The sequence below is a fragment of the Calidris pugnax genome, unplaced genomic scaffold (genome assembly GCF_001431845.1).
Source record: "Calidris pugnax isolate Ruff unplaced genomic scaffold, ASM143184v1 scaffold32, whole genome shotgun sequence".
NCBI lineage: Eukaryota > Metazoa > Chordata > Aves > Charadriiformes > Scolopacidae > Calidris > Calidris pugnax.
The window spans coordinates 5,375,697-5,401,889 of record NW_015090783.1 but is presented as its reverse complement, the minus strand read 5'-3'; the positions used below and the strand labels follow the sequence as shown (position 1 = coordinate 5,401,889).

Genomic DNA, 26,193 nt, shown 5'->3' with positions numbered 1-26,193 from the left:
GACAAGTTGCCACAACCCAAACAGTACAACCCATAAATCTTGACACGGTTCCTCGGGAAGCTTGTGAAGTCTTGTCCTCACCGCAATAAAGTGTCCCTCTTCTCAATGCAGCTCTTCCCCTGCCAAACCGTGCTAGCTGAAAGCTGCTGGGAGCAGACTCATCACTGTCCCAGCAAAAACCAGGCCTGGGTCTCATTTTATTTGACTCGTTTCGATGTGCAGTGAAGCCCAAAGCCCTTTAAAAAAAGGGAGAAATCCAGACTCTTCCACACCATTGAGAAATAAACCCACCGGAGCTGGCAACCTCATGCTGAGTTAGGGTTTCACTAATGACAGGACCATAAATCCCAGGGGTTTGGGATTTGTTTTTTTAAGCCGGGGACCAGAAATTTGGGTGGAGGGCAGGGAACTGCTCTGGCAGCTCTTGTAGTAATTTCACTAGTGCCACGAGGTCAGTAATCACTTGTACTGCAGAAGATCCAGAGGCAGCCTGTTTGTTTCCCCCTTTACAGCCCTAGCACACGCCTGCTGAACTCCTCCACATACCATCCAGCTTTAATACCCTCTTCTATTCTTAGCCCAAGCTGGTCTTCTTATAGACTATTACTCAGTTACGTACTCCCTGTTTTTGGCAGTCCTAGATCCCTCCCCTGTTCCAGCCCCACGAGGCCAGCCAACTCCCCCTGTCTAGAAATTTCAGAGAAAAGCAAGTAAGCAATTCACAGCACTGAGCTTACCAGGAACTGCTGGGACGTGGAGAGCCAGGACAAGTCCCCTTCCCCTGAACAAAACATCCCTTGGGATTGCTTCTGCTGCTCACAGCAGCATCGGGCTCAGCCCCAGCTCACGCACCACACTCACCTGGCAGAGGAGATGGAAAAAGCAAGGTGGTAGGGCTGGTGGCAGCTCTGGTATTTATCCTCATCCGAACTGCCCTCTGAGAAGCAAAAGACAGCTTCATCTCCAGGAGCTGCAGAAAGGCTTCAGGAGCAGATACCCACCTGCTGATATGGGGCATCATCCAGAGCAGCTCCACCTGGGTGAGCTATGGGGCTGATCCCCACCACCCACTCTCCTGGCCCACAGCTGTGCAAGGGCATTTTCTGATTAAAGTGGGGGTTGAGGTGAGAACTGTCACTTTTAATAAAGCAGAAAGTCCCATTTTAGAAAAGCCATCTGGAGTAAGGGCTGACATTTCTTCCCCTCAGCAGTAAGGGGGATATGGGAGGCAGGAACCTCTCACAGCACACACACCTGCCTTTATCAGCAAGTAAAGATGAGTCTCAATAACTGTTTTCTGTTTCTCAAGCTGTTAAATCTCAGATCTTGTCTGAGATGACTTGTTATTATTTTTTTTTTTAAATCCAGGTATTGCTATGGCTTTGTCATTTGAAAATTGCTCCTGTCTACCTTACTTTTTTTTTTTTTCCTTCTGCCTTGAAGGCTGGCTGAGCCTAGGGATGGGTGGGAATGAGAGCCAGGAAAAACCTTGACTGGGGCCCTGGAGCCAGCCCCAGCATGCATAGCTGCCATAAACTCAGGTTTTCAGTTTTAAATCCTTGTGGGTTCAGATGCCCAGTGCCCCTTCTTTAACTTCCCATCCCTACTATTACATAGGATAAGTATTTCAACTCTGAAATGACCTCACAAAATCCTCTGAGAATTTAAATAGTTGGAAACTATCCAGGCTGGGCAATACGCAATAGCAATATGATGCTCAGGTTATTTTTTCAGAGGGTGGAGGTGGATTTCCAGCTAAGACGAAGGATGTTGTTGTGAAGAGCTGGCCCAGGGATTCTGGGTAGGACAGGAGGAATCCAGGCACAGGAATGGTGCCAGGGAGCCCAGCAGCAGAGCATCAGCAACCTTTTGGTGTACAGAGACTGCATGTATATGTTACACTCTTATTTTTAAGCAGCTAGGAAGCCCAACTGTGCCCCTACAGGCAGAACTCTTGGGGCTGGGAGCGGTGCCAGCAGCTGTCTCTGCTGTTCTCCCAGACCTGGCTGCTCCTCCAACCTCCTCTGGACCCCAGGAGAGGGGTCTGTGGCTCTGGCAGTGGTTCTGCCGCCAGCCCATCCTTGGGTTTGCTGTTCCTTGACTCTGTACCTGCTCAGCACCTCTCGGAGACAGTGCCCATCCTCCCCACACCCAGAAAAGCACACGGTGAGTCAGGCTTTAGGGGAAAACCCAAGAAAATAAAAGAAGTTCTGCAAGAACCAGGTTTGTGCTGTGATTTGCACCTATTGCGTTATCCTTCCCAGGGGCTGTCCAGTAGCAGTGGAATACTGATTCCTGCTACACTTCCAATCATCAAAATTCATAATTTGAAGTAGAGAAGGGTGTATTGAAAGCCTTTCCACAGGTTTATTTCTAAATCACAGTCCCCCCATGTTAAATAAAATTAATTTATCTTGACATCCCGTGGGTCCCGGCACCACTGTGACCAGCGTGGCTGCATGGCCACTGGTCCTTGTCACCACAACAGGCTCCTTGATTGTCCTGGAGAAACCATGGAAGCAGTAATAGTTGCATCCCTGCCTCCTCTGGTCTTTCAGGTACAGCTTCTGAACATTTCTTTTGTGGAGAAAGATGAAAAAAGAAAAAAAACAATAAAAAAACTAAAGAGGAGGGTGTCTTCTTCAAGATGCTGTACTCCTACCTCACCTCATCTCCAAGAGAATATATAACATGCTGACATTCGTGCAGCATCACCCCAGCGAGGACTAAAAGCAATGTCTTCTTGACTCAAGAGGGGAGAGGAAGAAGAGCAATGTGAACCAAAGGAAAAATTCCATCTCCCATGATGGCAACCCCCAGCGCTCCGCCCATGCAGCCCCTGCTCAGCTGGAGAGGCAGAGGTAGGATGGGGAGCTGCTTTGAGCAGAGCAAAATGAAGTGACAGCACCAAAGCCAGCTTTACTCAGCAGAGGGAGCTGCTATGCATGAAGTTTTTTGGTCTGTGTTTTATTTTAGAGGATACCTAATGGTTTAATGGGAGGTTTCCAAGGACTCATGCCCCACAAAAATCCCACTGTAGCACATCGTCCTGAAAACAGCTGCACCCTGTGAATTATCGGGACTATTTAAAAAAATCAAACAGCAGAGAGGGAAACTCAAGGTCACCCCTTTTTTCCATCAGGAGGCAACTGTGCACTTCTGTGCTGTGCCACAGAGGACTTTGCATTATGCCCAGCCCCATGGCAAGCACCCTGGCTGGCACTGGGGCCAGGGGAGCAGCCTCGGGTCCCACAATGACACTGCCTGCTGCCAGGTCTCCCCCAGGAGCTGGCCCTGGCAGAGGCAGCAAGAGGCACTTCTGTACAGAGGAACAGTGTGTCCCAGGGGCTGCTGCCCATTTCTCTCCTTTAACACGCCTTGACAACACCACACTGGAGGACCCTGGCCTTCCTGACATCTCTTGCAGTTCCTTCCATAAGGACATGGACCTGTTGGAGTGAATCCAGAGGGGGGCCACAAAGACACTCAGAGGTCTGGAGCATCTCTGCTGTGAGGGCAGGCTGAGAGAGTTGGGGTTGTTCAGTCTGGAGAATAGAAGGCTCCAGGGAGACCTTAGAGCCCCTTCTAGTACCTAAAAGGGCTACAGGAAAGATGGGGAGGGACTCTTGATCAGGGAGTGGAGCCATAAGACAAGGGGTAACGGTTTTAAACCAAAAAACCAGGAGATATAGGTGTGATATTAAGAAGAAATTCTTTACTCTGAGGGTGGTGAGACAATGGAACAGGCTGCTGAGAGAAGCTTGGATGCCCCATCCCCGGAGACGTTCAAGGCCATGGTGGATGGGACTTCGAGCAACCTGGTCAGTGGGAGGTGTCCCTGCCCATGGCAGGGCAGTTGGAACTAGATGATCCTGAAGGTCCCTTCAAACTCTAACCTTTCTATGATTCTGTGATTCTATAATTCCTAGCTTAGGTTCTCACTCACCTTTTTCAAGGACTCTCAGGTACCCAAATTATACTGCAGGAAATGGATTAGCAGTAAGAAAAACCCCAGAAACATCCTAATGCAGCACTTGACCTTGCTTCTGTCACTCCGAACTCCCGGCAGAGGCACCAAGAAGTGTTTGAGGCTGACTGTGCAGCATCCCTCCCCCCTCTGGCCCATCCTCTGCAGTGCAGCTGGGTATGACAGAGTCACAGATGAATGCAGTACATCTTGATCCCTCACGAAATGAAAAAAAAACAACCTGAAACAGGAATTTCAAGTGCAGGAGTTCACGTACATGGATTAGGCTGGGGCGGTGGGTGTAACTGCATCTCATTTGGCTGCACCCAGCAAAGCAGCTCCTGAGCATCAGCAGTCAGCACCTGACTGCAGGTGGCAGGCTTGGTCTGGCAGAGGACTGGGAAATCTCTGTAGGCAGCCAAGGTTTATTAGAGAAATTGTTAAATCCAAGTGACTCGGATACAAAGATAAGCTGCACTGCCCTCTGCAAGGCAAAGGTGTTTCTGACCCATAGAAACTGATACAGGTTACCGAGACATCAGTGACCACAGCAGGTTTGACAGTGAAACGATCACCTTGCAGTTAATCTCAGCGGAGTCAAAGTTTCTTTCTACCTAGTACATCCAATGGGATGTGTACATTGTGTCAGCATATAACTACCACCTCGTGCTTATAGCCCGGCTGCCTTTCCTCCGGGATGTTGCCATCTGTCTCGGCAGCACCTCTTCTGTTCCCATTCAATCCCAGCAGCTCTCCCCTCCCTCGTTTGCCATGTTTAATCATCCAAAGCAACGCATCTCTATGGAACATCTCTAAATTCAATGTTAGGCTGCTCTCATCTTTAACCAGATGGGGAAATAAGAAGGTGCAGAAATCAAAATCTGTTATTAAGCCTTTAAACTAAAATTAAAAAGAAAAAACCAAAAACCGCTGTTCATTTCTCATGGAGAATTCAAACCCTTCACTGGCGTGTTCCGAGGAATGTTTTTCTGCTTGCAACAGTTTGCCTCACGGCGTCGTATCCGCCTCCCCTCCCTGGAGCACCACGGGGTTGTCTGGTCGGTGGGATGAGATGTCATAGGGCTGCACACACCAGCGCTGCTGTCCACACGCTCGTCAGCACGAGGCTGGCCGACAGTCTGAGCAGGGGGCAGGCCCGGAGGGACGGGGAGGCCGAGGTGCAGGAGCAGACCTCGTAGCCGTTTTCCGAGCGGCTCTCGTCGTGCTGCCCCGGTCTGGAGCGTGCCCCAGTCCTGCTGCTCCCCGCTGCTTCTGGGGCGTCGGACTGCATGTCACTGCACACCAGCCAGTCTCTGGCAATGGACTGGGGGTAGCCAGGCTGGGCCTCCAGGTCACTGTCCATCACTTTCCAGTACTCCTTGCCCCTGAAGAAGTAACTTGCACCTGCAAAGAGACCAAAACCCAAAGGCAAGATGAGCAGTGGTGGGCACTCTCCCAGTGGAAAGGGCAGAGAAGCACCTGGAGCAGCAGAGTGGTGCTCCCACCCCAGCTGAGCCTCGGGGAACAGAGGCAGGTGCATTACCACCCCTTGTTGCCAGCACCCTCTCCACAGCCAAGCACAGCAGCTGCTGGTGGGATGCTCTAGAAGATGAAGGTGTGCCCAGCCAGGATCTCTCACACCAGCCAGGAGCCACCAGACAGAGGGAGGGTGGGTGGTGAGATGTCGCCTCTTCTATGGTGGGTCCACAACATCCCCCTGGTACCGAGGGTGTGCAGCGTAAAAGCCCTAGTAATTCCATGTGTGGGCACACCATACACATCTCTCAGTGGCCATCAGTGAACAGTCTAACAAGGCATGGTAAGGCTGAAGAAGACCTCATCTCCCTGTTAATGACCTTGGGTGATGCTGCTATCCCTGGGCTCAGAAAAACAACCTGAGCCTAGCAGGGCCCAGGGAACCTTCTGCTCTTGGGTGCGTTTTTCCCACTCTTAACTGGGAAGTTGGGAATTCTCTAAGCAGGTCCCATGCTCGTGCAGGACTCCTACCCGTGTGAATGGTTGGTCACTCTCAACAGCTTCAGGAATTCAGTTTGAAAAGCCTCTGGAAATGTCCCTCCCTTCTGCCTGGTTTATTGGTTGCTATTACGCTGTAAGGTCAACAGTAAATAAAACCTGGAAGTGCCACTTTGCTGTGAGCGAACGGCTGGTTTTAAACATCTCCTGTGACAAAATTTTTGTGGCCTTTTCAGGGAGAAGAAACCACTGAGAAGTCTCATCCCCAGAAAATAAGTCGTAACTCTGGGGAAGACATTTCCTTTAAAAATAATTTCTGTCACATCCTCATGAATCTAGCTAAAAATCCAATGACAACCAATTCAGTGAAAAGCAAACCGGCACGTATTAGGATAAAAATCACTGCAAAACAACATCAACCGTGTTCTTTTAATAAAATCAAGTTATTAGGCCCTCAGGATATTTTTGTTGCCTGCTAGAAATGACAAAGTGTTTTAGTGAGCTGCATGGGGAGCTCTGGCTGGAAGCCTACCTCCATCTTCAGCTTTCAGACACCAGGAACTGCCGTCCCATCTGGGGCTGAGCAGTTTATGTCAGCAGGCAGAGTAGAAGGGGATATAGCTCAACAACAAATGAAGCATTTATTTCTTTTCTTGTGTTTTTCTGAACTGGCACAGAGACTCACCATCCGACCACCTCATGGCATCATCTAAAGGGCTTGGTATCCCCTTCCACAGGAGGGTCTCTGAAGGGTACCCAGGATCCATCCTCCGCTCGTGGTCGTCATAACGCCAGTAGAGATTGTCCTTAAAGAAATAAGTCTTGTCATTGTGGGCCCAGGAGAAAGCGGCATCGATTCCTCCCAGTGGCAGACCGAAGTCCGAGATCGGCCGTGGGTATCCTTCCTCCACGTTATTGTCTTTGAAGACCCAGTATCTGTCTCCTGCAGAAAGGAAAGAAGCACAGAGCAAAATCACATTTGTGTCACAGCCAAAACCAGCATTCCCCTGCAGACCGGCTGATGTTTCATTATCTGTTGCCGTGACAATCCTCAGGACTGAGCTCTCGACATTGAAGGATGGGGATGGGAAGGCAGCAGCCTGGTGGGGATCCTCAATCTTTGAACAGTTGATTTTTTGTGTGTCAGGCTCTCCATGGAGCATAGCCTCGTTTCCCTCCTGAATGTCTGCAGGCATGATGGTCCTGGGACACAAACACGCCGACAACATTAGTACTGTTGTCACTTTTATGCATTTGGTGGTGACATTTGGTTTTCTGCCCCTTTGATTTCTGCCTGATATCCAGCTGCAAGGCACAGAAAGTTACATGCAGCTTTTGTGGGCAAATTGAACACTACCTGCCTGCTATTCGACTCCTAGGAAGCAAAGCGTAGTCCCTCTTCAGAAGAGAAATCACCACACATTTTCGAGCCAGCTGGGCTGAAGGACCTCTGGATTTTAAGGGCTGTAAGGAGGATGCACAGGGGCAGGACAAATCTCATCTCAGCATCTCACTGCTTATCCAATATTCTACATAGCCATGCCCCAGCACTACCCTGGGCAGGACAGAACTGTCAATATGGGGTTTTTTTCCTGATAAAAATGAAGCATGACATGACTGGCCCATGGTCTGTGGCAGAACAAGAAAATAAATCCAGATCTCTCAATTTCTATGTGATACTCTAACCATGGGGATGGTCCTTCTGCTTGTACAGTGTCTCTTTGGGAACCTGCAGTGTCCTTTTTGGTATTGCACAACCTATTTTAAACATCAGGCATTTTCCTCCCTTGGTTTTCTAGAAAATCTGAAGAGGCACTTAAATACATGCCCATGTATCAGCAGCAGGACCTTAGATGCCGGGGTAATTTGTGTGTTTTGGTTTCTGTCCAGGGATCAATGAAACAGCGCTGGAGAGAGAGAACGAGACAGTATTTTATAGCTGGAAAGAAAATCCTGAGTTTAATCTTTGGAGCTAGGCAGGACTAACACAGACATCATGCCTGGCCATGGAGCGCTGTGCCTTGCAGGGGCGAGCTCCCAGCCGTGGCACAGCTGTAATTTTGGCTTTACAAGCCCAATTTAACCAGCAGCCAGGATGAGCCCCCAGCACCCGAGCTGCGGGATGTCTGTCCGGCCCCAGCTGGCAGAGGAGGGAAGGATGCGAGCAGCACCCTGGTCTGCAGAGCTGCCGTGGGGGTTCTGGTGCTGGGCAGAGGGGCTGCCGTGCTCCAGCTGGCCCCATTCCCCCTGGATTAGCAGAAAAGCAGAGCGGGGTGGGCTGCCCGAGGCTCTTCCTTGGGGAGACGCGGGGTTTGGCACAGCTGTGGGGTGCCTGGGCAGCCTGGAAGGGCTTGGAAACGCTTCTGTGAGCACAGAGGCTTGCACAGGACGTAACCCATCCCTGCAGCCTCGCTGGAGGAGTCAAAACCAAATTATTGCTTTGAGAAGTGCTTGGTTCAGCACTTCTGAAGCCGATAATTGCACCGCGCTCGGAGCAGAACAGTCGGGAGACAAAAAGCAATTTCCAGCCATGGAGCACAGAGGGCTGGGGTGTTTTTAGCTCTTCAAAGGCAGCACCTTTTCAAAACAAGTGCCAGTGCCTGCCGAGGGCTTGGGTCACTCTGAGCACATAGGTAATGTCTAACCAGCATGGGTGGATGGTTTGTGGCAGACATTTGAGTAGGAAGCACAAGCTAATTTCTTTCCTCCTTTTCTTAAAAAAAACTTGTGAGATGCTTTAAAAAGGCAGAAAGGATTATAACACTTATTTTAAGAAAAAAAGAAGTAACAAATATAGCCAGCACAACCAAGCTCTTCAGGGTTTCATTTTTGTCCTCTCTGCAGCTTCTTCACTTCTCAGCCACAAATACTAAAAAGAGAAAAGGCCAAAGAGGGAAAACAAAACTTGTGAAGTGGGCGTGTAGGTGGTTCCTGCTTTTATTTCATTCTTGGAAAAGCTAAGATTTCAGTTAGATTTGGCTGAAGTTTTTCTTCAATGACATTTCCCTCATTTTCTGGGGAACAAGACCGCTACTTTTTGCCTACCCTCCCTATGAGCTGGTTTCTCCTGGCCTCATGTGCGGACAACAGACCTTGGACCTGCTCTGGGAGATGCTCAGTGACTGATGCTGGTGTCTCCTGCCTGCAAGAGAGGCCACAATGCTGCCAAGGTACCTTGGCACCAGGCTCTCCAGCCCCACATTCGCTCTCACCTTTGAAGAAGACAATCTTGTGGTCGCTGGTTCTCTCGTAGACGGCGTCCAGGCTCTCCAGGTTGAGCGGCAAGCCCCGCCAGAAACGGTGGATCTGAGCCGGCTGGAGGGAGACCAAGTGCTTATTGCGAGTCAGTCTCCAGAAGTACTTGCCTGGAGGGACAGACTGGACATTACTGAACCACACTGCCACCACCTGCGCCGGGGGAGAGGCGAGTGCGGGGCTCACAGCAGCAGCAGCAAGCCAAGCGCGTGAGATGGGAGCTATGAGTTACGGGCGTCCTGCTTTCCAGCAGCAGCTGCTAGCACTTTCTATTCCCAGCAGTCATTAGAAGAAATCCCCTTGTTTGGGATCAAAATAGTCCTCCGGCCATTGCGCCGGAGTCGTCATACTCCTGGCTGTGGTGTGAAATTGCACCTTTCATGAAATTGAACCTTTCATCTCCTCCCTCCCTGCTCTGCATGGCATCTCCTGGGAGCCTGTGGGACCAGGCACCAGCAGCCTTTAGCAAGAGCCTCCAAAGGAACATCCCTATCATCCCTGTTTCTCCTCTCCCGGAGCATCAGCAGCTTCCAGAGCACAGGGTGCCCAGCTGCTTTCCTATTTAGAAATGTGTATGATGTTAACGATGAAAGATGGAAATGCCAATTCTTTAATGAAGAAAGGGAGTTAAAAAAGGAGGAGGAAGAAACTATATTAATAAAACTGTAAGGGGTTGAGGTGGTGAAAGGGGCACAATAAAGGAGTTTGGTACCATCTTGAGGTGTAGGGTAAGCAGGGAACCTCGACCCTGCAGTGCTCCCAGGGGCTGGAGATACTGCTGGTGGATGCAAACACAATTCCAGCACCTGGAGCAACACTACCCCAGCCAGAAAAGAGTGTGTCTTGGGGTATTTCTGGAATATTTTGGATTATGGAAAAGGAAACAGGTTTGTTCTCTGTGGGAAGGATGCCAAACTTTCTCCCGCTGAAGGAACCTTACATGGGATTTCCTGAGGAGTCTTAATGATTTTAGGGGCAACACAAAACCTGACTCTGCACTGTCTCTGGGATTCTCAGCCTGAGTTTTTGCGGTACGCTTCGTGCTGCGTTTTCCCCGGGGAGCTCCACACAGCAAGACCTGAGCTGGTGCAAGATGTCTAAGAGCCACCTCTCAACTTTGTCTCCTATTTGTTATTGCCTTTTAGAAATTATTGCATGTTATTTACATCAGCTCTTGCATCGATTCCCATGGGGGGATAAGCAACAGAAACCAAAGATGCGCCTTCAGATTTGTATTCATGACACTCAGCCCTTTCTCCAGAGCCAGCAGATTGTGACACCGTCTTTTAAAATTTTATGGAAATTGGATCTTAGCCTAATAATGCAGGAGGCGAAACTCTAACACTTAAACATCTGCAGAGAGGGAGTTTTATTCTAATTATAAGGATTTATATCATATTCTTGTTCTTCTGCTCCAGTTTGCATATTTGCTCTATCTGACTGAAACCCACGGATGAATAATACATTCAAATGTGGTAGGAATTGCCATAATTACAGATTCTTTTTAAGAACGCTAAAAAAAAAGGGATTGAAATTTGGTGGCCATTGTACATCGATGGAAACACATGTAATTAAATAAAGATGATCTCTGCATCTCTAATTAGTGAGGCATTAGACAAAGCCAGATTTTCACTTTTTTTAGAAAGAAATACAGCTTGACATAATTCCTTCCTTAGCAGATAAGTATGTGAACTTCGGAGTGCCCTGGGCTCATTTGAGACAAGGAGGGAAGCCTCAGTGCTTTTGACATTTCAACCCTTGGCCAGCAATGGGCTCAGCAGGTGTGGAACTGCAGCAAGGCATCACAGCCAGGCACAGCCTGGGCTGGTGCCTAGTTTGGTTGGGTTTTTTGATAAGTTAACAGGAAAAAGCAAAACAATAAAGCAATTAAGTAGCAAGGAGTTCTTAACACGAGGGACCCTTTCTGCCTGTGCTCATGTTTTGTTACGGCCAAGCCTGCTCCGCAAAGTGCTCCGGCTGCTTGGATGATCATCATCAGCCAAAGCCAGATCCAGGGGGGAATTGCTGCTGTTAGCATGCAGAAATATAATAAAGAAAAAAAAAATAAATCCCAGCCCTGTGTTTGTTTAAAAAGCTTGATTTAAAACCACCCTCTGAGCTAGCAAACTGAGCAGGATGAAAGCCAAGTGTGAAGTCCTGCTGTCCCAAGCGTCTCGTTTTATATGGATGATGGGTTGAGGCAATTGCTTTCTTTAATACCAGGTGATTTTGATCCCAGCTGTGTACTGTGCTCTCCGTACTTTGGCCGCCTCTGGCAAGACTGCTGCACACACTGTGCAGACGCACACACAGGCCAAAGTTATTTGAAAACTTCAGGAGTCTGCAGCGAGGCACCTAAATCAAAGCAACTGGCCCCTCTGAAGTGTGGAGAACCCACCATTGCCTTCAGTGCAACAAGCCTGGGAGCCCTGGGGAGCTCCTGTCCCGGTGCCTTTGCAGTAGGAGAGGCTGCTCTCCAGATAGGGAACCAGCTGGACCAGCTCAGAACAAAATGTCCATCGATGGAGGGAGCTTATCACTGGAGGTCATTAAAATCCTGCCCCAGAACAACATCCCCTCTCCTTGGTGCCCAGGATGGTTTGATGGCAGTGATGGGGCTCCAAGGGAGGTGCTGGGCTCCAGAGGCAGCCGTGCAGCTGGCACCCACTGACACTCTGCTCTTTACATTTGCATTTTGGCCCACAATAAATATATCCAAAAATAGACGCTAAGATGGATTTCTCTTCACTTTTCATCTTTTTTTTTTTTTTCCCCACTCTGAAAGACAGACAGCCATTTATCCTGGACACCAGTTCTTGTCTCTTATTTTCCCTTCTTCACTGTGGCTCTTTGGAGCTGGCGTCTGAACAAATACCACGGGGGAACAGCCTTCGTATTGTGCTCTCCCGAGGGCACAGACAACATCCAGTTCTCTGCAGCCCTTCTCCCCTTCTTGCCTGCGACCCGAGACTTGCACTGTGATACCCAGATGGGTCACACGCGCCCGGATGCTGCTCCCCATCCCTGAGGAAAATGGATCTGCTTCCCTGATGGATGGCTTTGGGGTGGCCAGAGATGGAAAGAAGTGCCCAGCGGGCATTTTTTGATCTTGGAAAGATGGGAAAGAAAGCCCAGAGAGTCCAGCCTCCATGGGCTCGGTACAACTGAGAAGGCACTGATAGGAACCTCGTTGACAGGCGGGTGCCCCAGGGACACGCTGCCAGCAAGTGTTTGCTGACATGGAACCAGATGGCTCTGCAATTGCTCACACGGCGTCTTTGAACGGTGCACAGCAAGCAGCACTAGGGCTGGTGAAGTGTTCGAGGAAAGGAAAGTTGGAAGCATCCAGGAAAAAAAGCAGTGGAGAGCTGTTGCTGTGCTCACCCCCCAGATTTTAACATTGGAAGCACAAATATCAGATTTTAGTTCTTCACTTGGGCAGAGCAGCACAGTGGATCAGTGCAGCGTGGTACAAAGTACTGTGCTGGATTGTCACAGCTCAGCCACTTCAGAGGGAAGCATTAAACCCTGAGACGTGCCACATGGACACACACCTGCCCTGGTGTTAGGACACACATCCCTTGTGGGCACCAGACCATCTGCGCCCCGCAGTGGCTTGGGCAGGTGGCTTTGCCTCCAGTGGTCTCTTCTTCCTAACCACTCACCAGAGCCCCAACCTGCTCGTGCTGCTGAACTGCTCTTGGTCACAGGTCCCACAGGTTAATTCTACCCTGAACTAAAGAGCACCTGATTTTATCATTTTAAAATAAATTGTGTTTCAGTTTCACTGGCTTTCTCTGTTTTGGATTAAAAAAATGCTCGATTTACTGCATTTTGCAAGACTTGCATTACTGCAAGTCTTTTGGATGTCTTGACCACATCTCTTTTCCTTTTCCTCCCTCTCAGTCCCCAGTGAGCTGCAATCTCTACCTCCCCCAGCAATGCCACTGTGTGTCCCCAGCTGTTGGCCATGTGGGTCCCTCCTCCACTGTGCTGTGACAGACCGGGCACAAGCCAGTTTCCTTCTGCATCAGAGGTGGGATTCACATTGATGTGGACATTTCTTTATCACATGCCCTCAACCTCCGTGCAACCATTAAAGGTCTGAGCCCTTTGATTTGAGCCAAAAGGAGTTAGTGGCATGTGAGATGCCTCCCTGGGGCTGTGGGACCCCCAGCCTGCAAACCCCAAGCCAGCTTGTCCTCATCCCCCCCCCCCAGCCTGGCCGACACCACCACCATCACATGAATGCCACCGCAGGGTGACACAGGCAGAGACCACTGGCAGTGGTGCTTACCTTTGAAGAAGAAAGCCTCTCCCCGGATCTGGGCCACCGCATCAAAGTGAGTGTTGCATCTGTTGGGCACATCCCGCCTGACCCTGCGGAGAGATGCTCAGGTGAGCAACGAGGGGCTGTCCCCTCCCTAGTGTCCCCCATTCCATGGCCACCTCTCTCCCTGTCCCCAGAGCCCCCAGCAGAAGACAACAGGCTGCATCTGTCTGTCATTCCTCACCCTCCAACCCAACCACGTGCACAGGGATTTCCAAGGCGAGCTCGGGCAACCCTCAGCCTGAAGACAGCTCTGTGGCAGACGCACTCCCTGGGCCACCAGAGGCCATCGCTCTGGTGGGGACACGCTCTACGTCTACCAGCTAGAGTAACTGGTGAGGACAGAGCTGGCTTGCCGCTCCCCGGTGGCACCGCGTGGCTCAGCCGGCTGCCCTTGGGCAGCAGGACACATGGTGGATAAGAGCCAAGCAGCATCTCGCTCCAGTGGCTGGGGACACTGCTGCTCCAAGGCTGAGCTCCGAAATGCCAGTGAGAAGTGACAGAGCTGCAAAGCAGAAAGCAGCTGAGAACAAACAGAGGGAGATGATGCCACATGCGAGACGATGCCACGTGACACCTGGTGAAAGCCACCTGGCAAGTCACAGCTGAGAAACTGAGCTGCTTTTAATGAGGTGGGTGGGGGAGGCACAAAGTATAAAGGACCAAAAGAGCTACGAAGCCCATGTGAAAAATGATGATTGATGGAGGACAAGGAGAGGATGCTGGGAACACACACAGAAAAGCTGCTGCGGGTGACAGGGAAGCATAAATCTAATTTGCTGATAGAAGGGTTGTGCTGGGCTGCCAGCACCAGCTTCACAGCCCTCTTTGGCCACAAAATGACAGATGTGGAGATGAACCCTATCCACCCTCCCAGTCACACACGGGGCAGGAAGAAGGGGTTAGCACAAACAAGTTTCCTGCTCCTCCTGCAGCTGGTATGGGACGATGGTCTCCTACAGCAGGAGGGAGAAATGCTCTCACATCTCCAGCTCAAAACACGGCCATACAGAGCCTTGTGGACAGGCTCTGTTAGAAGCTACATGGGAAGAAAGATAACTAAGGCCATTCAGCATGTTCAAGGAGAAGGGTCCCTTAGGAACCCTCTTAGCCTTTCTGCAGCCCCTGGCAGCTGAACAACCTCCACCAAGAGCAGGTCCTCAGCACCTCTGTACTGCGGGCATCTCGCCAAGCAGGGCAAAGTGAGGTGAAGAAGGTGCTGAGGTGGGAAAAGTATTTGCAGCAAAGGGATATTTTTTGTTAAGATTAGGTTCTTGTTGGTCCCATTACTTTAGGAATGCAGTCATTCGTGCTTCAGTGCTGTTATCCCCTCTTTGGAGATGGGGCATTGAGGCACAGAGAGAAGTGGCTTCTTCAAGGTCACACTCCAGACGGGGGCAGAGGTGAAGGTGACCTGCTCCATCTCTGCTGCTGTCACTTGGGGCATTCCTGGTATCTGGCAAAAACATGCATGACCATGAACTCCTGCCTTTTTGTTCAGTGTCCCTTCCTCTCTTAACTGTCCTGCTGCCCTGGTAGTAACACAATTTGGTAACTTCAGGGTTTATAAATGAGCTAGATCCAGACCTTCCCTTAATGAGGGCATGCTGGTAGCTTGATGACACTCAGTGTAAAAGTCCTTTGCCAACGCAAACTTGTGTTGGAGTCAGGCTCTCGGTTGACTTGTTCCAATATTCACCCCCACAGGTACATTAGGGAGTGGAAAGATTTAGGTAAGTTGTGCTTGCACAATTCAGGATACTGCAGCAGAGGAAGTTTGATTAAAATTTCAGCAAGGATGAGTGATGGAGACAAATTTCCATTAACATGAGTAAAATTTTGAGTCTTAGGAAAATGCAAAGCATTCCAAGATGATATGGAATTTCTGGACATGCCTTGATAAAAATGATAAAAATGAATTAAGGGATAAATAGCAACTGTCACTTGTTCCTGCTCTTAACCACTCTTAACCAGCTGTGGGCTGGCTGGGCAGTCTCCACATGTACTGCTTGAGAAAAGCAACAGCATATGCAGGAGAGAATCAGGAGATGTGAGGAAGAAGGGGCACTCTGTGTGTGTGTGTATTTTCCAGAAGACAAGAAGTCCAGAGGGAAATACAGAAGCCAGAGTGAGCAGGTAAGATACTCATGCTTAACTGGAGCTTCACTACTGAATTTCACTGAATTTCACTGAATTTCTAGAGTTGGAAGGGACCATAGAGATCATCTAGTCCAACTCCCCTGGTGAAGCAGGATTGCCCAGAGCTAGAGCATGTTACTCAGGACTGCATCCAGGCGGGTTTTGAAAATCTCCAAGGAAGGGGACTCCACAACCTCCCTGGGCAGCCTGTTCCAGGGCTCTGTCACCCTCACCGTGAAGAAGTTTCTCCTCATATTTGAGTGGAACCTCTTATGTTCCAACTTGTGCCCGTTGCCCCTCGTCCTCTCACTGGGAACCACTGAAAAGAGTCTGGCTCCCTCCTCCTTCAACCCTCCCTTGAGATACTTGTAGGCGTTGATAAGGTCTCCCCTCAGCCTTCTCTTCTCCAGACTAAAGAGTCCCAGCTCTCATACATGATTTACCCTTACTACATGCTCTTTGCAGGAAAGAAATAAACTTGACTTACGGGACAGTGGAGCGGTTCTCTGGCAGTTCTGGCAGGATAGGATGGTCATCAGTTTTGCTTATTTCAGGCTTGGCTGTGGGGGACACAGATTCCCTGACTCCTGTGTGTAAGGACAAAGAAGCAGTAGTGGGGAACACCATCCTCCCCACCAGCCCCACTTACCCCAGAACACAGCTATTCCTGTGTGCCCCGTGGCAGAAACAGGCTGTAGCCGGGTGACGGACACAAACTTACCATAGAGTTGCCAGATTCGGACTTTGTCCTCGTAAGGTAGGTCATACTTCAGAGGATCCCCCACCGGGCCTTGGTAGTAGGGTCTCATAATAGACTCTATGGCAGAGATGTGGGTCAAGCCAATAGCATGGCCAAACTCATGGACAGCTACAGCAAATAGGTCCATCCCGTGAGCATCTGGAAGTGAAGAAAAAATTGAAACAAAAGTCACTACATGCTGAGTGTGTTTTGGGGGTTTAGGTGGGCTGTAAGAGCTGTAAGAGAAAGTATAGGTAATGTTGGATAAACTGGAAAGAAAAGCTTTGGAATAGGTTAAGTTTGAAAAAGACATTTTTCCCCACTTGGAAAAAGGAGACTGAAGGGGATCATATGAAAATGGAAAGCAAGCCAGCCCTCAGCCCACAGCGCGAGTCCTCAGCCCCACACAAGCCTGGGGATTCACCCCTTTCATTCCCAGCTCAGCGATGGCACCTGAGAAAGAGCTGAACAAAGGGCTGAGATAACGACCTCGGCACAGCCATCCATCATCCCCACTAACCGCCGCTGCAGGAGCTGGGCCAGAGCAGTCGTCTCCATCTCCCGCCTGCCCCGCGGCAGCTGCCGACACAGTCCTTGCCATGCCCAGAATACCAAATTTCTGCAGCCGCTAGCCAGAAGCTCGTCAGAGCCTGTGATAATGAGCAAAGCCACGTGCCAAGGAACCGGTGAGCGCCCAGCAGTGCCTGCCTGCCCACGGTGCTCGGCTGGGCTTTCCCTGCCTGCACAAGGCTGGCATCACACGCTGCTGCCCTGGCCAGATCCACCACAACCACCTTTCTGCATGTGTAAAGAGGTAGAGCTGTTCAACTGCTCATCAGCCACCAACCCTGCTCGTCTAACTGCTCTCCTGACACGGAATGGCAGAAGTAGCAGGTGGCCACGTCCAGCATGTTTCCAGAGGATTTGCCCATCTTCTCTCCTTCCCCACCTTGTGCTGGTGGGGCTGCAGCTCCAGGGTCTGCTCCCTTTGGCAAGCACTTTGACCCTCACACACCGCACTGGGCATTAGGAAGACTTTATTGAACACCGATACCTCATCTGATGGCTGTTTTTTCCCCAGTCTGGGCTATCTCTGCTCTATTCTTTTTCCCCAAATTTCCTTATTTGCAACCCAAGTGCCCGCAAACCTACACATGGACCCATCCCATACTCTCCAGAGCCTCAGATGCTCAGGTCAGATCTCAACAGGGATTAATGTCTGCTTCAAAACTTATACCACCACTGCCAAAGCAAAGCAGGAGCTGCTCCCAAGACCATCCAGGACTGATCCTGCTTGGTGCGTTCCCACCAGCTGGGCCAAGCACTCGTGCAATTGCTGCCCCTCGCTGCACAGCCATGCCCTGCAGAGCAACACCAGAGGGCAAGAATGAACTTTGTAAGAACTACTGGTCTTACAAAGATCATGGTTGCAAGTCTTGTAATAAAAGAGCAGTGTGGTGGGAAAGGTCTCGGCAGAGCTCAGGGGAGCCCCATGTTCCCTGAGCTGCACTCAGGGCAAGACATCAAAGGAGACATCGGGCAGAAGAAGCCATGGCTGATCCTTCACAGTCCTTTGTGCTCCCCACTGGGCTTGGGGTGTTGGGGGTATATATTTTTGCTGAATTCTGCTTTTTCCTTGATGACTATTATTTACAGTGTCTGTAAACAGCCAGGATTTTTATAACCTGTGCTGTTCTCCCGGCACTAGGAGAGAACAAGACATATGCTTTCTGACATTTTAATGCCAAACTGACAACCTTGGGGATATTTTTATATCACCTACCAAGTTGTTATTTTTGAATCGCTAGGGAGAACAATATAAATAAAAGATGAAGCTTGGATAGCTCCAAGACCTTCAAAATAGAGGGCAGCTTTCTCTCTGTCAGGGTCATCCCCTTGTTCCTCGGTGATGCTTGGAGGGATCCTGGTGGCCCTGAGCTCGTTCCTCCATACGAGCCTGTTTCACAATGAACATTCCCAACCACCAGCTACAGAATGGGCACCATTCGTTACTTCATCACGTAACACATCTGCTACAGCAAGCTACCAGACCTCAGTGCTTGCCTCTGCCCTGGACGTCTGCAGAGCAGAGCTGCTCTTTTTTTATTTCCCAGTAAGAGGCATCGGTTGGGGTTGCACAGCAGCGTGAACCAAGGACCAGGCTGAATCCTGAAGGATCAGCCTCTCCAGACCTTTAGCCTTAACCCCAGACCACCTCCAGCATGTCTGGTGAACGTTCCAGCCCACGAACACTCAGCAGGGATAGACAGAGGTCAGCTGGTGAGAAGGGAGGAGAAGGTGGGGAGAAGTAAGGTATTAGCTGGTTCCAGAGAAGACAATTACATCTAAGTGAAATCATTAAGCTGAAGCAGCAGGAGCCCACTGGGAGGCTGGTGGAGGAGGTGGTGTGACAAGTAAATTAGCAGCTGGTGATTGCAGAGGAGATACTCTGTCAAGACGTGCCCGACATGAAGGTTGGGGATCTGATCCCCACAGATGGCTCACACAGCTGAGGCGCACACTTCTGAAAGTCTCTCTGTTCATTAAAACACTGTTCTAGCCAGATGAGATGAAATAAAAGAAAAAAGAAATAATAAATCTGTAACTTGTAACCATCTTGATGTCATGTAATGGACATGAGATAGCAGGAAAAACCTACCGTTCACAGGGGGCTTTTTCCCTGCAGACCACAGAGCCCTTTCCAGGCAGGTCAGCTTAAAAATATGTTTTAAAAATAGGGAACTGGGACATGGGGCAGTGAAGCTATCCAAAAGACGCTAGAGTCAGAGAATGCAGTCCCCATCCAAGACCTCCAACAGCCACACATCCAGCCTGTGACCTCCCAGGTCCCAGAGGAGATGGGAACTGAGGGTGGGTGATGGGGAGCTCTGCATCTGCTGATAAAATGGGGAGAAACACAAGATGCCATTGAGGCTTCCAGGAACACAGAAGGTCCTCAACACTGGTTGTTGTAATTTCACTGGCAAGGCTGAGGGGGGAACCAGAAGAAGGTGTTGGAATCCCCGAGCCCAGAGTGAAAACACAGCAGAGGCTACACACCACTCCAACCACCAGAGCAGAAAAGGGAAACTTGGGAGCCCTTGCATTTGGCCGCAGCTCTTCCACCCTGACCTACCTGATGATCGGAAAGTCCAATATTCATCATCGTCAAAATGAGTGTCTCCTGCTGTGTGGTGATCTCCAGGGAAAAAAGCATGTGCCACTGTCCCACCGGGCCCATCAAAGGGATAGCCATCATTGTGATCTGCCTTGGAGAAGTCTATCTGGATGTCAGCGTTGTTACCTGCCACTTCATGGAAATTCAGTGGGGTTATGTCACTCCAGACCTTCAGGGCGTAGTACATCAGGGCTCGGACTGTGTCATGGCCCAGGTGGGACTCTTTTGGGAAGGTGCGAACTCTGAAATAAAGAAGGCAAAAAAGAGATAGGGCAGTAGCATGAAAGATCTTTTCCAAGGACCACCAGAAAGGGGTCTGCAGGTTCCTGGTGTGTCACAGAGCCTCAGTGAGACCTCCAGAGATCTTAGTGCTTCTCCAAAAAGCCCCAACACATTTTATTTAGGTCTCTGAATCATTTCTGTTCCAGAGCTGTGAGGATTTCAGAGACTGAATTTGGGTCCTCTGGAAATACTGAGCCAGTCTTGCCCACCACAGCTTGAAACATCCCACATGTGAGAAAGACAACCAGGATTTGAATCCTGAGACCTCCCGATCCTGCTGTACCAGGTGGCAGTCAGCCTCAGGGGCACAATTCATGCACAAACTGCTGTTAATGCCTACGACAACTACCCTCGCCCAGCCTTGAAAATATCAATGCCATGAGTGTTTTCCCAGAGCTTGCCCATTTCTTTTTTCAAGCTCCCCTTCAGACCTGTCGACAATTATTTTCTCACCACTTATTTGTTCCAAGTGCAACCCAAATATGCAAAGATTATTGGCTTCTGAAGCCTTCATACCACACACAGGACCATAAGTTTTCCTGCAACAAACAGCGGGTCATTGCTCATTCCTATTACAGGCACACAGAAATCCAGTACGGATTTGCTGCCTCCATATATTTCCCAGCATGTCTGCCAGAGGTATAACATATTCTCTGAAACCAGTACACTGCCAGCAATCTGAGACTGCAATCCATAACAAGGAGGAAGAGGAAAGGATGCATTTTATGTAAATCACATTCAAAATTCCTGCAGCCTATTGCCTGCAGGAGACGGGCTGTCTGATGGAGCACGGCAGTTGAGAAGCTCTTGCCTGGCTTCTTGGTAGGAAAAGCATTGATGAGTGGGGGCTTACGACACCACTGCACACCTCATAGAACTCTTATGGTTTCTCTGCATCAGCACAGCATCCCTAGGGCCTCAGCTCTGCCTTGTCCTGGAAGAGAATCCAGGTATGAGGAGCCGTGCACCAGCATCTGCCCTGCAACTGCAGGATTCAAACCTCCCTTTTGGCCTGAGCTGGAATGAAAAAAAAAGCCAATGTTTCCCATATAACCAAACCTTGAAAAAGAATTCCTAATCTTGTTGATTTAATAGAGGAGTGAAAAGACAAAGATGCAACAAGGCACCTTGGCTTCTAAAAGAGTATGTTTAGATAATATTTCACTGACAATTTTGACAAAAATAAACACACTCCAGGAAAATGTACTGTTGACTGAGTAGTTATTGACAAAAACCAATTCTGCTGGAAAATTTCTGGCCAGCTCTACCCCAGTAATAATGGATACTTTATTTCTTGTGTACCAGCACACCAACCAAAGTGTTCATGAAATATTCATGGCTTGACAGATTTTTAAAGGCTAAAGCAACAATTATGATCACCTCACTCGCCCTCCTGCATAATATAGCTGGGAGAGCATCGCTCGGTATTACACCACTCTCCAGCACCAGTGTGAAGCAATGACCCGACTAAACCTCTAGAGGTAATTACAGGTGTCAGAAAGGGACCTCATGTCACTCAGGCTCTTCCCATGAGTAGTGATTTGGGTACAGGGAGACACCATGGATCACCGAAGGGGAGGAGGGGTGACTCACTGACTGAGGTTGGATGCTTTAGCTTTCACAAATATCTGCATAAATCCCATGCCCTCAGACACATGCAGCCCAAGGTTGGTAGCACCTCCTGACCTGGGAGAAACCAGTGAGGGTTAATTCCAGGACAGAACAAAAAGGGACTCAAGAGAACAAGCAGAAATCTCACAAACAGCTTGGGACCCCCATCCTAGAGACAGAGGGAATGAGATGGATAGATCAGGCAAAACACATCACAGCCGGATACTCAAGTATCACAAATACCTGTACCTTTGCTATCCCTAAACTATTCTGGGCAAAGAAAGACCTTAACTACCAAACCAAATCAGTGAGCATACGTGTAACATCAGATAATCATAGGCCTTCAAACAAAACATACTTGTAAAGGAGGCAGCACGGAGGTACAAACACTATGAGCACAAATTAGAAAAGACAATTTTCAGGCAATTTTGGTTTATAGAAGAGACTGTGGCTGGATGTAAACCTCTAAGCGAAAAAAATAAAAGGCTACCTGGTTTCCAGATACTCTTTAACTAGGTGTCTTCATCTTCCACAACACTCCTCTGCACTTAAGGAAACCCTTTGCTCCTTTAATTTCTACTGAACAAGTCGTTATATGTCTAAAACACACCGTGTTTAATCCAGGAATTATGACCTGTCTCCAAGATCTTGGTGCCTTGAGGCACGGACTCAGATTTGGGGCATTATCTGCTCTTCCCTCCTCAAGCCCTGCTTGAATGCATGAGCTGTTTTCCTTTTCTTTTCCTCCCTTTCCAGCTGTAGAATGAGGATAATAAATCTGTTCTCCCTTGTAAAAGGACAGTGGATGAAAAATCCTGTCTAAAGAGACAAACATTATTAACATTCATCCCAACCCCTGACTCCAGAAACGTTAGATTAAGGCAGAAACAGTATCAATACTTATTTTGCTTCTTATAAAAGGTCCTGCACCTCTGAGCTGACCCGCATTTTATTAACATGCTGCAGGTGTAAGTGAAAAATCCCCCATCCTTTATTCATTACCACCATTATTTTTCAAGAGAATCCCATCAGGGTTTTTCAATTCAGCATCTGATTTGATTGCTGGAGCTCTGCTAATTGTTTTCAATGAGATTAGGAGAAGCCTATTATGCCGATAGGATGTTCGTCAGCATTGTGTTACCCAGTTCCATTGAAAAGGAGGCACATTTCTAACATCACGCAGATGCACATAGGACTAAATAAGCTTCCTCCCACCTTGATTATTATTATTTGTAGTAAGTGGTGCTTAGGTGCCCAGCGGAGAGCAGCACTCCTTCTTCCTGGATGTTAATCCCTCCTAAGACTCCCCACACAGAGCTCCAATTGTAGGCAAAAGCCTGATGTGAGTAATTGGAGAGAAACCTCTCTTCTCCAGATGGCCCTGCCAAGCCACCGGGAAGGTGATAAGAACAGGGCTGCTCGGTCCCTCTCCAGCCACCCCACCAACATGGCTCAAAGCCCCCTGCAAAGCCACATGCTGGGTCACCCCAAGAAGCATCAGCCCTATCCAGCCAGATGGGACTGTCATGGGACAACATCAGCCACATCAGTTGGAGCAGTGTCTCCTGAGCTCTATGTGGTTTTAAATGGCACAACAGGATGCTGAGGAGAACATCTCCACTCTGCTTTTAGAGCTCACCCAGGTGGCAGCACCACCATGCAGATGAATGAAAGCTGGCTTTCACCCAGCTGCTGCCCATCCTTCAACTGTCCCCCTGAGTCCCCTCCTTCACCCATCCTAAAGAGATTTGGGGTCTAAATTGGTTAATTTAGACCAAGAGAGGGTTGATTTACAGCTGTTCACTATTGAGGGGCACCCACATCAAGGGTTATTTTGGTTTCTGAGTTCCTTTTTTGGTTTTTGTCCTCCCAAAGCCAAAAGTGGAAGAGTATTAAGTGATGTATGAGAAATCAATTGCTGGTTAATGAAAGCCCTACTTCACCTTCTGCAGCCCTGAAACCACAAAGAAATAAAATAAATGCTGATAACTACCAAACACAGCAGGCTAAGGATTGCCTGATAAACCCAAATTGATTTTTCTGGCCAGAGGAAGAGGGGAGAGTGGAAAGGGTGGCTGCTGGCTGCCCTGGCAAAGGTGCCTTCCCAGCCACCTGGAACCACCTGTGACACGGCAGCCCCGATCCAGTGCTACCCCAGCACCAAAGCGGAAAGCAGCGGGGCTGTTTGCACCCTGCACTGCATCTCTCCCAGCACTTTTCAAAGATTACTGAACATTTTGGGGGGATAATCCTTCTCCTGTCCTTTAATAAGCACATCTCTCCCGGTGGCTCCCTGCAGCCCAGCAATTGGTGCCAGCACAGGAATAACCCTTCCTGGAAGGAAGAGGTGGGTGAAAGCAAATTTCACAGCCAGTTTCTCAGGCTGTGGGAGGAGGAGCTGGTCCGGGGAGGGCTGCTGTATTTCCACGGGGCCATCGTGCCCCCGTGCTGCCACCTGTGCCAATGTGGCAGCTGCCTGCACTCTGCTCCAGCCATTCGGGCCTTTTCCTACGTATCTGAGATGGGCACGTTGTGACAGCCCTAAAGCAGCTTTGCAGTGGGGGGCAATGCTCCTGCTCCACCCTTGGGCACCTCTCACCCCCAGGCAACGGGGGGCTCAGCTGCCTCGGACCATCTGAGCTTGGGCTAGGAGGTCCCATGGTGGGATGCCACCCATTAGAGGAGGAAAGCAGGAGGATCAGGTCCATCATGGGGATGGGAGCGTGGTGCTGGGGGTTGCCCCAGTTGCACATCTTTACCCCATGGTACCTGCCCTTCCATGCTTTGGTAAATCCCCATCTCAGCTCAGGCAGTGCTGTACCTCTGCCGCGGGTGTCCTTGGGATGCTGGCAGTGATGATGGGCAGTGAGTGACAGACATCACTGCTCCCCTGCCGCCTGCGTTTGCTCCAGCTCCGGCACCTCATGTCCCGAGCATCGCAGTTTCAAAGACTGCAGCTCTGATGAAGTGGCACCAGGGACTCATCCTTAACTAAAGATGGATGAAAGTCAGCTCGGTTTGGCACCAGGCTGAGATTTCAGCAAGGAAAAAAATATGAGAAATTCAGAAAGCTGGGCTTCAGTGGCTTTCCCTACCCCCGGGAGCTCAAAGCATGCAGAGAGGGGGCACGGCCCTGACACTGCACTTTTCGTGACTGCAAGGAGACAGCGAGCGCCTGGGAAGAGACGGAGATGCAAGCTGTGAACTCCCCTTCTGCAGGACATAACCAGAAACAATAAAGCAAAATTAGCAAAAGGCAAACCAGGCTGCAAACGCGAGGGGGAACGGGCAGCTCCTGGCGCTGATGCCAGCAGAGGGCATCCACAGCACGCCACTCCCCACACCCTGCTCCAGCCGCATCCCAAAGCCATCTCCCTGCCGCCTCATCAGCCTCCTGAGTGCCTCGGTACCTATGTACAATGCAGGAAAAATAAAATAATAAAAACAATCCCATGAAAAGAAGATTTATATGCTGTAATATCCTGGAAGCTTCCCGTGGAGATGATGCACAGAAGACCCTGTGTGTGTGATGAGGCTGTACCGGGATGCTCTGAGGCTGTCCCACGGGCTGTGCAGGATGCAGCCTGTACTGCTTTGGTGCCTGAGCCCTCCCATCCCACAGGCTGTACTCAAGGGTACAAAGGAAAAACCTGAGCAATCTGCATGCCTATAAAACCTTGTTTGCCAGACACTGCCTTCTCCATCAGTGGAGGTGTCTATCCCAGATCATCCTTTCATACAGCTTCACTTACACGTTTATTCCAGGTTTGCAATTGTTCAGGTTTTTCTTCAATTTTTAAATGCATGGCATACCAAAATTTGGCTTTGTTTTCTTTTTTTAAAATCTTCAATCAGTGCGTAAAAGGTAAGCATGCAAAACTTTATGTCTCTATTGGCAGATTTTCATGGCTGTTTCAAAAAAGCTATTTTAATCTCAAGTGTTGAATGTAAATACTATGTTGGAGTTTCTATAATGCTATAGCCTTCTGTTGGCTTATACAGCCTCCAGTTATAAAATACAGCCCTTTCTTGAACAAAAGCCAAGATCTTGGAAAGGATCAAAGAATAAAAAGCAGAAATGAGTTTGTCGGGAGATGGATTTTTTTATATCATACATATAAAATCGTCTCAGACATAAACCCTTTTTTATGGCAATCTTTGCTGCAGCATCACAGCTTCCAAGGGGGTGGGAGGCCGGGGGTGTCCCAAAGCTGCATCCACCAGAACATCCTGACCCTATTCTCCTCCCATCCTTCGCTCCAGCCTGGACTCTGCCAGCACAACCAGAGCCCTGGAGGTCCCTGCAGCACTGGGCTCCTGCCTGCCATCACCCGGCCACCATGTCTGCCCACCGCAAGACGTAGCTCAGATTTGTCCAGCCCAGGAGCTGCCAAGGTCAGAGCTGTGCACAAGCCATCTCCCTGCACTGGCTCTGGCAGCTCACAGGACATCAGGGCAGGTTTTATAGTTTGCCCAAAGATACTGTTTTGTCTCTGAAATATAAAGTTTATTCCTCTTACCCACCAAGATGGGACTGGTGGACAGGGGGACATTTTATAGCACGAGTCACTTCACTACAAGAAGTCTTCCATAGGTCAAAATTGTTTCTTACTGAAGCTGAATTATGTTTATCTTCTCTGAAAATAGGGTCTCAGAGGGATGTGCTGGAACAAGGACCAAATCCCTGGTAAGGCCAGTTTCAACACGTGTCAACAGCG

The 26,193-nt window shown here is 49.4% G+C and overlaps 1 protein-coding gene across 1 annotated transcript in view; it reads right to left on the bottom strand.

Annotated features, from left to right (window-relative positions):
• Positions 1 to 4,372: 4,372 nt before the first annotated feature.
• MMP17 (matrix metallopeptidase 17) overlaps positions 4,373 to 26,193 on the bottom strand; it is a 43,381-nt gene continuing 21,560 nt past the window's right edge. Inside the window, exons 4-10 of the mRNA XM_014960876.1 lie at positions 19,541 to 19,824; positions 16,387 to 16,563; positions 16,153 to 16,252; positions 13,494 to 13,576; positions 9,154 to 9,306; positions 6,627 to 6,884; positions 4,373 to 5,371 (exon numbers count right to left, since the gene is read on the bottom strand). Coding sequence (XP_014816362.1) covers positions 5,043 to 5,371; positions 6,627 to 6,884; positions 9,154 to 9,306; positions 13,494 to 13,576; positions 16,153 to 16,252; positions 16,387 to 16,563; positions 19,541 to 19,824 — 1,384 coding nt within the window. The 3' untranslated portion in view covers positions 4,373 to 5,042. The remainder of the gene's footprint in view (positions 5,372 to 6,626; positions 6,885 to 9,153; positions 9,307 to 13,493; positions 13,577 to 16,152; positions 16,253 to 16,386; positions 16,564 to 19,540; positions 19,825 to 26,193) is intronic.